We start from the raw sequence: 13,912 nt of genomic DNA, 5'->3' as shown, positions 1-13,912 counted from the left end.
AGTTGCATGTGAAAGTTCAAGGGCCAGTTGACCCATTTTATTGTTCGAAACACTGAAAATCATACAGTAAAGAATATTGTATTTATTAATTTCATTTAGAGAAGATGCATTATCCCTTTAAAATGGAGAATGGTATATGTTATGGTCTAAAGTTTTAAAGTTGTGGATAGGTATATAAACATTTCAGTTACAGAGTAATATGCACACATTTATACTTTAGTGGAAACTTAAAAATAAATAAATTAAACATGTGTGAAGTTGCATGTGAAAGTTTAAGGGTCAGTTGACCTATTAATTAAAAAACAAACCAAAAAAAAAAAAAAAAAACATACTGTATCTGATCCACTTATTTTTTTAACTTGACCAGACTTGTTGTAAAATGGCTATGCCCAAAGAAAAATGGTTGTTGCCCACCCCTTTAATTGATAAATCATTAATGTCATTGCTTCTAAATTTAATAACAAAACACATTTAAGAACAAAAACCTTGCCATGTATGGTAGTGCATTTAAAATGAAATAAACAGAACAGAGGTGCCTTTGTACGAGTCATACACAGTTAAATGTTTGTAGAAAACACACATAGAAAAATATAATTAATATATTAATAGATCCCCCTCAATGTGCATGATGTCTTCCCTCCTTTTGGAACCCTTTCCGTGAGATGCGATCATCCTCAATTGCTGTGGCCCATTGAGGAGTACAGCGGGAGTGCGCCCTCTGCCCACGAGTCAGGGTACTGCATCATCTTCTGCCACAGACACACCTCCTCAGTGGAGCCTGACCTCTCTTCTGCAAGAATCACCCATGTAAAATAATCACCCACTACACAGGCATCACACTCCTACACCAGTGACTTATTGAACAAGCAGCGGTGGTTACATATACACATATGCACATGTATGTTGGGTGTAATTTGCTGTTGCTTTGGATAGCTCTACTTTAAAAGGTGGGAAACATTGAGTTCTCACTGGCTCCAGGTTGCTATGCCAACAGCACAGTGTTGGGAGGAAGCCAGGAGTATGGCAGTTGAGGAGGAAGTGTAGGTGGTATGTAGGTTTTTAATTGCTGTCCCTTAGTTCAGCTATCACTTGTGTCTGTGCAGTCAGACCTCTGGATTGCCCCTCACCTGTCCCTGAGTTCAGCCGGACGCCCCCCAGGAAGTCGTTGCTGGACATGGTCTCGTGTCCCCACACGGTCAGCTCCAGGCTCATGCTCTTCAGAAGCTCCAGGCTCAGGTCCTTATAGATGAAGGTGTGGTCATAGTAGGGGTTCAGCGTCATCCTCACCACTGGGGTTTTCTTCTTGGCAGCCTTGCTTTTAGCTGGAAGCAGGTACCTGGAGCAACAGACCAGGGGCGAATGAGTGGCCCTGAAAAGGTGGAGCCCAAGTAGCGTTTTTGAAGCTCACTTCCTCGGCTTGAGTGATGTTGTACACTAGTGCCAGTGTGGTTGGCTTCAGTATAGGTGTTTCAGCCACCTGTTTCAATGCAAGTCAATGGTAACAATATGGTCAAAATACAAAGTCAATAATTTTTTCCCACAAGAAAATGTAGTCGCAATAAGTGTGTCTCCCCATTTGCCGATTTGTTAAGTTGTGTTATTTGGAGTACTAATATTTAGTGGCCGAATCAGGGACAGGTTGCATCACACATGCTTAGTGGACGACTGGACTTCTTAACCCTACTGTGCAGTCTCTGGCTCAAATTTGTACAACATGGCAGCACCCACTAACAACTTCCCAGGCTTCAAAATGCTTTTCACCAAGCCCATGGAGATCAGATCAACGGGTGATGGCAGTGACTTTGTCCATATTTTTCTACAGTCTACGTTGGGAACTCACCCTTTGACGAAGGAATCCAATGCAGTGCCTGCTTTTACTGGAATCAGGTCTCTGGCCTCTTTGATATGAATGTGCAGCTCCCCCTCTCCACTTTTCTTTTTCCTCAGGAAAGAAAGGGCTGCACAGAGCACATTCACAGTGAGCAGGTTCACAGACAGGCGATGCGCCAGTAAGCGGCAATTCCCCCCTGCTTCTCCCCCTCACCCTTGGCACCGTCTGTAGACGGCGTGTCGGTAGTGACGTACTTCAGAGAAACCACCAACCGTCCCCTGTACTGAGCGAAGGCAGAGGGCTGGGTGTGTGGCATAACCTTCAAAAAAAAAAAAAGTGTGACCACTTAGGTTAACAACTGTAGCACCCTGGCCTGTCCAAAGTGTGGGATGGGAGACCAGGGATTTAGCATTAGTTCTCGCAGCCTTACCTTTCCCCTCAGTGCAATGCACTCCTCGTGAGGAGAGTCCAGGTCTTTGCAGTCCAGTGGAAGCTCCACTTCCCCTAGAAACGCGTTGTGGCCAAAGAGGTCATAGTGCCACACGGAGAGTAGCAATGTGCGCATGAGCAACTGCGATCGGCAGATAGAAAACTGGAACACAGAACAGAGACAAACTATTAAAGCTCACTGTGCACAGCTTTACCTTTTTTGTATTTTAGCTGTGGATTTATAACTGGCAAGATGACCTAAGAATCCTGCTATACACGTTTTAGATAAAATTGATCCTGGCATACAAGTTATTGCTCACTGAACGTGCAAAAAAAGTGAATACCAGAAAATATTATAGAATGAGAGGAGTCTTCCCCCCACCCCATACTGATCTATAGCAGGGATAAAGTCCTTGCCTTGAGATTCTCATTGTAGGCCGGGTTTACAGTGTGGCGCTTGATGGAAGTTTTTTTCTTGTTATGGTGAGACTTTCCTGGTAGCAGGTAGCATTTTACATACCTGAATAAGATAACACAGCAACATAAAAGATCCATCTCCAAGATACATACAAAACAATTATAACTAGACATTTAATCCATTTGCTGAAATCCAACCTATTAAGATAAGCAGGATGCTGCTTCAACAGACAGACAATCAATTTAAATATTTTCATCATCTGCCCATTTTGAAAATTTGATACACATAGACAAGACACCATTTGATTTCATTGTGCTATTAAAAGCTGCCTTGGACAGAACACAAAAAAACATTTGATGATGTAATATTCAAACCCCATTATTAGCACCTGGTGTAATGACTCATTCACCACTGCAGCTGAAGTAAGAAGATACCATAGCAGTTCCCTTTTTATAATGAGGGAGTTTGCAAAGAATCAATTTGTTGAATAATGAATGACTGAATGAATGGTGTGGGAGACAGGTAAGCCCGCCCCCTTCTGGATAGAAGACTCACGGATTGGTCCGCTGTTTAATGGCTTCCCCATAGGCCAGGTTGTGGCACTCCTTGATGAGGACGGACAAGGTCCGGGTGCATTCGTCATAGGCCAGGGAGAAAACAATGTCCCCAGTGACCTCAACGCACATGTAGTCCCCTGCCTGACTGTACATGCTTGTGATACTACCCAATGAGCTCTGTGGATTAAACATATACGCAAAGCTAATAAGTACAAAAGGCGAGAACTGTCCTGGTGGATTCACAGCATTTACAACCAGAACTAAATTTGCGACAAATAAAAGAATGTGAGATACTCTGAAGAGAGAAAAGACCACCAAGTGTATCACCTTGGATATGGAGCTTCTGTGGAACTTCACCAGATTATCAATGTCCTCTTCCTCTTTTTCCTTCAAACAGAAAATTCCAAAAACAACTACCATAATCATGGGCCAGTTCAAAATATTTAACAATTATATTTGGCACTATTAGTGAGAACTTCTCCAACTTCAGCCAAGTGTGAAAAGATTTACCCACCCACCCCAAAACTGAAAATAAGTTGTTCTTCTTCAGGGTCCAGCAATGCAATTATGGTATATGACCAGACCTGTCACCAGGGCTTAAGGGGGGACAGGTGAACCTTCATGGGTGGGCACAATTAATTTATTTGTATGCCTGATATTGTATTCATGCAATGAGGGAAGATAGCAATCATGGAACGGAGGCAGAGAGATTGTGATCGCGGTTATACATGAAAATGTTCATATACATTTTTTTTGGGGGGGGGGGGGTTGGTGGTGGTAAATCACAGCATTCTGAGCAGGCCCAGGCCCCTCAGGGTTGCCCACAGAGATGGGTCCATGTATGACCTTTACTTGAGACATGGTTATGAATTTTAATAGGCGATTCATATTTGTTATTTGTTGATCGTCTGCCCTTGACAAAACATATTTGGTTGGGGTGAATTATTGAGAAGGTAATAGAATGGCAAGTGGTTCATTTCCAACTGAACCTGAAGACATCTGCTTTCATACTGCAATTATTTTGACAGAGTTAAACAGACAATATTCTGAGATCACCCCATGCTTGTGTCATCATTTATTTATAAAAATGGCAGTTCCTGAAATTAAGGATATAGTATGTTAAGGTTAAACTGCTAAGTAGGAGAACTGAATATCACGCCAAGCATTTAAGTTCCTAGGTAAATAGCAACTATGTATTTTGGGAAAATTTCACTGTTAAAAATTATTTTTTTTACAACTCTCAAAAATGTTGCCAGGTATATCGTACTTAATGCATCAATCATTGGGAAGCTAATAATAATAATAATAATTTTAAACATAGCCGTTTCTACAGTTTTTATGTAGCAATTCAAAAATTGTCCTGTGTAGCCAGACGAATATTTGATTACATTTGTATTTCAATAGTAATCAAATATTCGTCTGGCTACACAGGACAATTTGAATTGTGAACTGAATTGCCACATAAAAACTGTAGAAACAGGTATGTTTAAAATTATTATTATTATTATTATTATTATTTTAAAGCAATTTGACTAGAATATTCTTGGCTCCTAATCAGAAGAATTTAATATACTCCCACATGTGGCTAGTTGTCCTTTAGTGATATAATGCGTTAATGTGAGATTACCTGCACACTGAGGCCAGGTACGGACTTGCTGCGGTTCCCCATGGACCTTCCTAGGACCTCAGTGCTTTCTTCATGCAGGTCCAACATTGAGGTGGGTTTACTGTATTCTGAGACATGGCATGGAGACAAAGACATTAAGTGCATCGTATGTGTCATTTCTGGATTTACTACATGCAAAAACACAGACCAGTTCAGCAACAGGTGTATGTCTTACCTGCATGCTTCCGTGCTCTTTTGGTGCTAATCTTAAAAAGGCCTTCATCCTCAAAAAAGATGTTCCCTCTGCAAGGATTCACTCTGTCCAATGTTGAAACCTGAGGTATAGCAGATAGAATGCGAGTGAAAGGCCACCAGCATCCAATCAGAGACAATGATTAAAAACCTGAACCAGATGTAGTGGTATTGCAAACCCACCTGATCAGAGGTGGAGTTGTAGGCATGTCCCTCTTTGGCAGGAACAGTTTGATTGGACTCTTGGAAACCAGGACAACGTGACCGGCCAGTATGCCCTGCATCCAGACTCTCCTTCCTACAAGACACGGGATAAGATCAGGTGGCCATGTGAAATAAATGACGGGCGTTGATGCCCTGATGGCCTTACCACAATGCAATGGATGACTCTGACAACTGAACGTCACTGTGCTGCTCAGCCCCCACCTCAAAGGGGTTGGAGGTCTTTGAAGGTTCTGATGCCACGGTTCTGGAATAAAGCCACATTTCAGTCAGCACAGAGCTTCCTACATCTCATCACAGGTGACCAATTGTTACAGTCCTGTGCCTCAGGTAATAATTCCACAGCATCGTTCCAGCGGAATGAGGATATGCACCCCTCGAAGTTCAGCTGATCCGTTGGTCTGTCCTGAGGCACAGGTTCAGCTGTATTCATCTCTGAGCTCTGGAGGAGCACCTTTCCAACAGTCTCTCGCATCTTCACTGTAGGCAGAACAGAAGCTCATTGTCAGTGGTGATACAAGACTTGGCTGAAACAAGGCCCAACATTTTAAGAAATGCTGCCATTTTCGACCTATAGTCAGTGTGCATACATGCATTTCCTTTCCCGTAAAATTGCACTGGTTATTCATGTCCTGTACTCACAAGGAGGTCTCTTCCTCAGTGATGCTTGCACCATGCTATGTCCTGGAGACCTCGAGAAACGATTGACCCTCTGGTCATAGAACCAGTTGCCTGTGCTCTTCTTAAAATCCCTGAAGAAGAGAGCTTACATCAGGCAAAAAAACATTTTAATCACATGAACTTACATATTTGTAATTGCCAGGTTGACCATTCACTTACATCATTAGTCCACTGGACCACTGAACAGAATACAAACCAGTCCACTGTGAAAGACAGGGTCACAGTTTCCCTAGGGAATGGAAAAGTGACACTTACGCTTCCTTGGCACAGACGTTGCACACCCAGAATCCATCTGGACGGACGACCCTGCAGTTGGAGCAGACTTGGTGGTTGCAGCCATGGCAATAACCAGCACCCAGGGGGCTCAGCGGCTCCTGGCAGCGCGCACAGCTGCGTTTGTGGTCGTATCTGCTTCCGTGTTTGGCTCCCCTCTTCTTGACGGCCAGCAGCTCCGACTTAAGTCTGCTGCAGTGGGAAGACAGCACACAGAGGCCAGGTAGTGGTTGTACTGCTGCACCGAATGGTGTCTCTCTGCGCGGTTGCACCGACCGCAGTCTATGTGTTGTGGTGGAGTCTTACCGTACACGCTGCTCTTCTGCTTGTCTCAGTTCTTCATCCCGGCGGAGCACCTCCAGGATCAGCTCCCGCTCCGTGTCCGTCAGGAAAGCCACGCAAATTAACTCGCCATCTGGCAGCATCCTCTACTCACACCCGCTCCAACCTCAGAGGAACGCCACCCAGACTGAACCAAAGGCTGTTGCTTAGTGGTTTAGATCACCTGCAGCTCACAACTCCACACTGCAATGCAAAGATAAAAAATAAATAAATGCAGATCCTAATGAAAATATGAATTACATCTGTGCCAGGTTTCTTAAAAACAGAATCACTGCAACAGAGTGAGACAAATTGTGTGACTCTTAAGTCAGTTCAGGCTCCACCCTCCAAAAGCCCATCCTCTATGTCCAGAGCATCCTACAAAAAAAAGGACACCATCAAGGGGTTCACTAAAATATACTTCCACCCCTCCTGCATTTTTACACTGGTTTTGGGGTCACAAATGCTGAGCAGCATCCTACCTATCAGATGGTCAACTGAATGGTGACCATAGACAGCAGTGCAAACAGACAAAATGCCAAAAGGGCTTAATTCATACAGATCTGAGGTATTGGTAAAAGGAGTAAGAGAAAGTCTGGCATTCATAAACAACCTAAACCTTGAACAGTATAGGCAGGGATACTCAGATCTGCTGGTTTTCATTCTCCCTCTCTAAATAAGATTAATTTAAACCAGGGATAACAGGCGATAAACATCTGCCCAATCAGAGGCATTAATCGATCAATTAACTATTGGGCAGAAAAGAAAACCAGAACTACTGGCCTCACAGGCCAGGTTTGAGTATCCCTGGCATAGGGTAAGCTTTTTAACAGTGTTGTAACGGATGCATATTTAAATTTCTCTATTTTATGTGTATCTGCCAGCTTTATACATGATCCAAAAAAAAAAAATTAAATTAAAAAATAAAAAATAAAAAACCATACAGACATCCGAGCGTGTTCATAGACAAAAATATAGGTCAATCCAAATACAGTAAATATTAACTGATTCTTCATACACAGCATCACTGATAAAATGTATGACCTCTGTAACAGTGAGTCATAGTAAGAGGAAGTAGACAGGACCTTGCTTTGAAGGAGAGTGACACAAAAGTCCAAATGCCAGGAATTACAAGACCATTGATGCATGTGTTGACCTTTTCTCCATTTCTGTAGAGGGCTTTGAGAATTTTTAAAGAGGTTAAAAGAGCAAAAGTTAAGCCATTGATCCAGATAGATCAGAGGTTCCCAATCTTAGTCTTGAGGTCCCCCTGTGTGCGCTGGTTTTAATTCCAACCAGTCACAATCTCAGAATTTTAAGTTATTTTTTCATAATTAGGTACTTTTCACATTTAGAAGGATTATTTACCCTCTAAACCCAAAATTATGTTATAAATAGTTATGCATGGCATAAATAATAAAATTCCCATGTTTGTATTGTGCTTGTGTTGTATTGCAAACAATTGGGGTGGGGAGAATACAGAAATACAGAATGCATTTCTGTATTCTTTCCCACATTACTTGTGTGCGCGCACATTCTTTTTTAATGGGTATCAAATGTAGGAATTATACATACAGCCTGCATTTGACAAGCCAATTTGAACATAATTACAAATGCAAATAAAACACACAGAAAACAGACATTTTCAGCTTCATCTAGCTGACAATATTGCACAAACGTTACAATGCAGTGTGTTGCTGGATCCAGACAAATTATTTCTGCATTTTCACTCAGCCAATGCAGGTAAAAAAAGAGGCTTTACATTTCCCCACCGACCTAGATGACTTAGAACACGACAATACCACGATTTCAAACTGCCTACATTACAGCTTACTGCACACATTTCCTCATTGTACGAATGTTTATAGGCACATTTCTATAAGGGGACATGAAGACCAATACTGCAGCATACTTTCAAGCCAACTGAACAGCTTAGAAAAGGCAAGTTCACAGATGGCTATCAGAAGGTGAACAAACACAATGCCACGATGTGTGACCTTCATAATTTGCAATTTCATTAAGGAGATGCTCGTATTCAGGACGTAGGAGAAACATATTCAGTGTGTCAAACACAAGATCTGGCAAACAAGTGCAAGTTAATGCAAACACATGGAAAACATTCACAATATGATTAGCTAGCTGATCATTATTGGAAATGTACTACCAGTGGGGATCTCATGTTTCAAATGGATACTATAACAATATAGAAAACGAACTCACCAGTGAACAATCAAAAACACGCGGCAGTTGGAAGTAACTTCTGTTCTTCGACACTAATTAAACGGCTTTCCTCTTGATTTTCCGTGTTTCTTGTGTGGTCTACTTATTTTGAAACGGGTGATCATATTTGTCCAGTGGCCCCATACTCCTCCGAGATGATAGGGGAATGTTTTAGTTCACGTATGCTACGCGCGCTCTTACAGGTCGATTGGGCAGGCACAGGCAAATATATTTTTCGACGAACTATTTCACCTGTATGAACGGATGGAGCACACACACAGTAAGCATTCTGCACAGTTAAGGCCCGCTGTAACTGATGCCCGTGAACAGACACAGGTGCACGCAGTCACGTTTTTCCTTTTTGTTCTGCCTACTATTGCATCCACTTCCGGCAAAACCAGTAAGCTCCTATCTAATCATGTTTTATTTGATAACGTAGGCTGATATCAGTATAATTCAACAAGAGCCGATGGCGGTGCAGGGTTTCTTCAAGCAGTTACACATCTGCTTCAATTAATCAAGGCTTTCAATCATGATTCGGTAAGCTGAATCAGGTGTTTTGCATGCTTGACAAGAACAAAATTCTGAACCCACCACGCTCGTCTTTTTGATAGGGTTTTATTCAAGGGCACAGTGCTATACAGTTCACAGACGTTGTTCATCCTTTGTATAGGCTACTGTAGTGTGCATTATATACACTCTGACCACTTTTTTTTTAGGTACTTCTGCTCGTTAATGCAAATAGCCTGCTCCTCCAAACAGCAAATCACGTGGCTGCTACTCAATATAGAAGATTGCAGACATAGGTGTATAGGTGTAATTTATTTATTTATTTGATCAAACATTATAATGGGTAAGATGTGTGATCTAAGAAACTGACTGTGATATGATTGTTTTTACAAGACATCGTGATAGCAGTGTCACAGGAACAGCTCGTCCTCTCAGGTTTAGGTTTTCACACAATGCAGTCTCAAGAGTTTACAGAGAATGGTGTGATAAACATCATGTAAGCAGCAGTTCTGTGACCCTTGTTAATGAGAGAGGTCAGATGAGAATGGGCAGGCTTGTCCAAGCCAACAGAAAGACCACAAATGCTCAAATAACAGCTGTTTACAACAGTGGGGAAGGGTATCTCTGTGCACACAACACGTTGAACCTTGAAGCAGTAGGCTACAGTAGCAGAAAACCATGCCGGGCCCCACTCCTGTCACTCCTATACCTGTTTATTCTGGGTCAGGGTCATGGGGGGTGCTGGAGCCTATCCCCACATGCATTGGGAAAGAGGCAGGACAGTTCACCTGTCCATCAAAGGGCATACACACCATTCACTCACACTTTCCTACCAATTTAGACTCTCCAGTTAACCTAACCTGCATGTCTTTGGACTGCGGGTGGAAACCGGAGTACCCTGGGGAAACTCACGCAGACACGAGGAGAACATGCAAACTCCTCACAGAAAGGCCCCAGTGGGGAACCAAGGACCTTCTTGCTGTGGGGCAACAGTGCTACCCACTGCACAGTCGTGCTGCCCTACAGTGGGCATGTGATCACCTGACTGAAGATTGTAAAACGTCACCTTGTCTTGATTTCTGCCCCAAAATTTGTGGATTGTTTTCCAGTCATTGAGAATACATGGAAAATAAGAAAATGGTTTAAAACAATCAGCGATGGCAAAAAAATGAAGTGTAGCCAAGTGGCCAAAACTGGGCTGCATTTTTGAAGCTCACTTCCTTGTCTTGTTGAGAGACATTGCTCTTGAACAACATGACGGCGCCCACAAACAGCTTCCCGGGCTTTGAAACACGTTTCAACAAGCCCATGGAGAGTCAATGGGTGACATCGCGGTTGGGTGTCAATGGGTGACATCCATATTTTTGTGCAGTTTTTGAGTGAAGCATAATGAAACAGGACAAAAATAAATAAATAAATGACAAGAAGACAGAGTTTAAAGTTTTGGTTTGTGGAATGTTTAATGACCAAGCAAAAGTCCCTCAAAAAAATTGTATGGAAAGCCCTGCAGATCGGTGTTGTGAATTCACATATGGCAGCATGTTCTCTAGCTATGTTTTCTTCAGTTGCTACTGTAGCTAGGTATTAGCAGATTTGCAACTTTGCTAGTCAAATAATGTTATCTAGCTAGCTTCTGTGACAGGACAGGAGTTTATAGAGAAACTATGGTACTGATGCTTGTTTTTTTTGTGTGGGCTAGCATTTGTCTTTCCCAAGTGACACCAGGCAGGTTGTGAAAAATGTATAGTGGCAGGACATACTGGTCTGTCTCCATGTTTTGTGTTTCCCAACCAATCAGAAATTAGGTCACCTAGCTAATTTTGAGTGGAGCATTTTTATGAGCACTTGCTAAGCCTCCTGAGCACAAAAAGAGTGGGGAAATAAGGTGAAAAATATTAACTTAAAAAAAGCCGTATTTTTTCTTGGAGTGGATCAAAAAAATTGATTTTTAAAATCAATGGTCAAATGTATTCTTTGATGTTTTGCTGGCAAGGTTTCCCTTAACTCTGCTAAAGTAGAATTACAAGAGTTAGTGTGGAAAAACAGGAAAAATGTGGGTTAAGTGTGTGACTTCTTAAATTCTGTAGACCATGAGAAGTCTGCACATTGAATAAGTAGATCTGTGTACCTGCATGCTCAGTACTGTGGAACCGGAGACTGAAGACCGTACTGTACAAAACAGCAAAATAAAATTTAGGGACATCATGTAAGGCTGGTACTAGATACTAGATGCAAAATTTAGGATTAATGTATATAGACTACATTTAGTGAAACCTGCTTTCCTTGGTGACCTTCTAAAGAAATATGCTTTTATTAAGAATGATTGTGCCTTTGATAATGCCCACATGAAAACTAGTTTCCATGCATACAGAAGCAAGCTCATTTAATACACCGCAGGAAAAACATAGTCGTAAACTCTCATCTGCTTTATTCTTCATAATGCAAATTATTGCATAATGTGACTCTGAGGACTGCATTGTTTACATTGAACTATTCTGAAGATGAACCCTCCTCCACAGATTTCCATTACAGACACACTACAGTAATATAAAACCACATTTTACAACTGTAATCAATATGGTCAATGGTCTTCTAGGGATTGTATTCCTTGCTAATGAGATAAAATTCCATTAGACCACAATCAGTAAACATGCATGGCAACACATCACCATGTATTTTATTTATCCAGATCTTATTGTGCTGCCTATAACAGATGTTTTCTGTTATCACGTTTCATACTGAATAGAACATTTAGTTGGGTATTACTAGTTACTTCAGTTAACTGCTGAACATGGAGTCACAGCAATTCAGATCTGTATTCAACCAAGAACAAATATTTTCTTAAGAACACACATGAGTGAGTTGTACAGTATTTTGTGAGTTCAGTATTTGAGTCCTGAATCACTTTTTTATTCAAAGAATATATAGTTGTAATACATTTTACTTCTCTTTGCAGAGAATTATCAGCTAAATATACTGTTGATGATGTATAGCGTTTTGAATTTTGTATGTGTATCAGTTAGGAAAAGGCAATACATTTTTAAATTCATCATAATTAATCATCAATACATAGCATTCAGAGATAGCAAACTGCATTTTCAATTCTGCAAGTGAACACTGCTCTTCATTGAAGGAACACGATTAAGGCCTAGTCTCCCACATTAAAACTGTGCTGAGTTGCAGAGTCAGAAGAATTGGCAGCCATTTACCAGTTTTCCATCAGTAATAAAAAAAGTTACCTTGCTCTTCTGACATACACAACTGAAACCAATTCAATACATTTTATACTATTTTGCCATATGACACTGGTGAGACCAGGTTGGACATATGGGGTGTTTCATATTTAATGATTTTAGGCCTTTGGTGGATTGTACAGGCTTATATCCACAATAAGATTGCATTGCAGTTCTTTTTTTTCATTCAACTGTAGACCACCATTTGTGTTATCATGGACAAAGCTGACCTTAACCATTTTGCCCATGTAATAGTAATTGGTTGAACAGTTGTTTAGGCATTGAAATCGGGAACAATTTATTTGGGGAATGCAATGCATGACAAAACCAATTAGTGCCTGGGAGAATATTAACATATTTTGGCACACCCATGTATACCTTTTCTGGTACATGGAACCCGTTTTTGCCAGACAGGCAAAACTATGAGAATAGATAGGTGTGATGTATTAAAATCAGGGAGCCTTAAACCCCCTGCTAGGGAAAATAGGGAGAATTTTAGAAAATATTTACATTTTCTGACCATTGGTACACTTTCAAATGCTGTCACACACATTAATGTACCCGCTGCCCCTCAAATCAGGGACTGCATTAAATTGGCCATGTGCACATTACGTGAAAGCACAGTGATTTCATGTATCAGTGAAACCCATGCAAGTAGCCTGTTAACATTTTAAAGTTTTCGTTTATGTCCCTTCTACTAGCTTTATGAAGTGGCAACAAAGGTTCAAACAAATTATTTTGAAGATATTCTGTCCAGAATCTCAAAGCATAAAACAGCACACCCAAAATCTAATTATATCTACTTAGGCAGGAATGTTGTATACACTGGCTTTGAGCCACTGGTTGTTTGCAGATTTATGAACGTGTGTGGATCTGGCACTGTATCTCCCCATTGCAAGAGAAAAAGGATGAAATAGCTTATGTAACTGCCACTGTTGCTGAAAAACAGAGAAACCAAACCAGTTTCTAATAAAGTACATGACTATTTATAACCTACAGTTAATTGTAGGCATGACACTGTTAGAGATTTTGACTACAAGCAGATAAAAGCCAATCACATGTATCATTAAATCCCAGTAACATCAAACAAACTGTTCATTGTTCTTTATGAATATAATATTTTTTATTTTTTAAAATCTTATCAATTCAGCTTGGTGCCATTCCCATATTGTCATAGACAAAGATATAACATTAATAATAATGTAAAGCTCCTATAAAAAAATAGTTACTGACCTGATTAGAAACACTCTCTTTATTAACTAAAATGCATTGTGTAGATGAAGTATTTACCATGCTGCAGCCTAGCCCTCTGTGATTTTAAAGAAAAGTTTTTGCTTCAAATATCCTTGCGACATTGTT

General features: G+C 40.9%; 1 protein-coding gene across 2 annotated transcripts; it reads right to left on the bottom strand.

Annotated features, from left to right (window-relative positions):
- Positions 1 to 9: 9 nt before the first annotated feature.
- LOC118236632 (synaptotagmin-like protein 4) lies at positions 10 to 9,196 on the bottom strand. Of its 2 annotated transcripts, XM_035435155.1 has the most exons (18): positions 8,811 to 9,196; positions 7,676 to 7,769; positions 6,576 to 6,794; positions 6,252 to 6,461; positions 5,958 to 6,067; positions 5,690 to 5,795; positions 5,464 to 5,562; positions 5,277 to 5,391; positions 5,077 to 5,176; positions 4,863 to 4,969; positions 3,563 to 3,622; positions 3,234 to 3,412; positions 2,678 to 2,780; positions 2,262 to 2,423; positions 2,045 to 2,150; positions 1,841 to 1,958; positions 1,128 to 1,336; positions 10 to 790 (listed from the first exon to the last, which is right to left on the bottom strand). In XM_035435155.1, exons 3-18 carry the CDS (start codon positions 6,692 to 6,694, stop codon positions 675 to 677), a joined length of 2,019 nt encoding a protein of 672 aa, XP_035291046.1. In that variant the 5' UTR covers positions 6,695 to 6,794; positions 7,676 to 7,769; positions 8,811 to 9,196; the 3' UTR covers positions 10 to 674. The 2 variants fall into 2 exon arrangements, with proteins under 2 accessions (XP_035291046.1, XP_035291045.1); XM_035435154.1 differs by lacking the exon at positions 7,676 to 7,769.
- Between the last annotated feature and the right edge of the window lie 4,716 nt (positions 9,197 to 13,912).

The sequence above is a fragment of the Anguilla anguilla genome, chromosome 9 (genome assembly GCF_013347855.1).
Source record: "Anguilla anguilla isolate fAngAng1 chromosome 9, fAngAng1.pri, whole genome shotgun sequence".
NCBI classification, from domain to species: Eukaryota; Metazoa; Chordata; class Actinopteri; order Anguilliformes; family Anguillidae; genus Anguilla; species Anguilla anguilla.
This window is presented reverse-complemented; position numbering and strand designations above follow the sequence as displayed.

Excerpts from the sequence above, each read along its gene's own strand:
- LOC118236632 (XM_035435155.1), bottom strand. The coding sequence starts at position 6,694 with ATGCTGCCAGATGGCGAGTTAATTTGCGTGGCTTTCCTGACGGACACG. Across the intron at positions 3,413-3,562 it reads ACAGAAGCTCCATATCCAAG|AGCTCATTGGGTAGTATCAC; the intron begins GTGATACACTTG and ends TTTAATCCACAG. Across the intron at positions 2,151-2,261 it reads GCATTGCACTGAGGGGAAAG|GTTATGCCACACACCCAGCC; the intron begins GTAAGGCTGCGA and ends TTTTTTTTGAAG.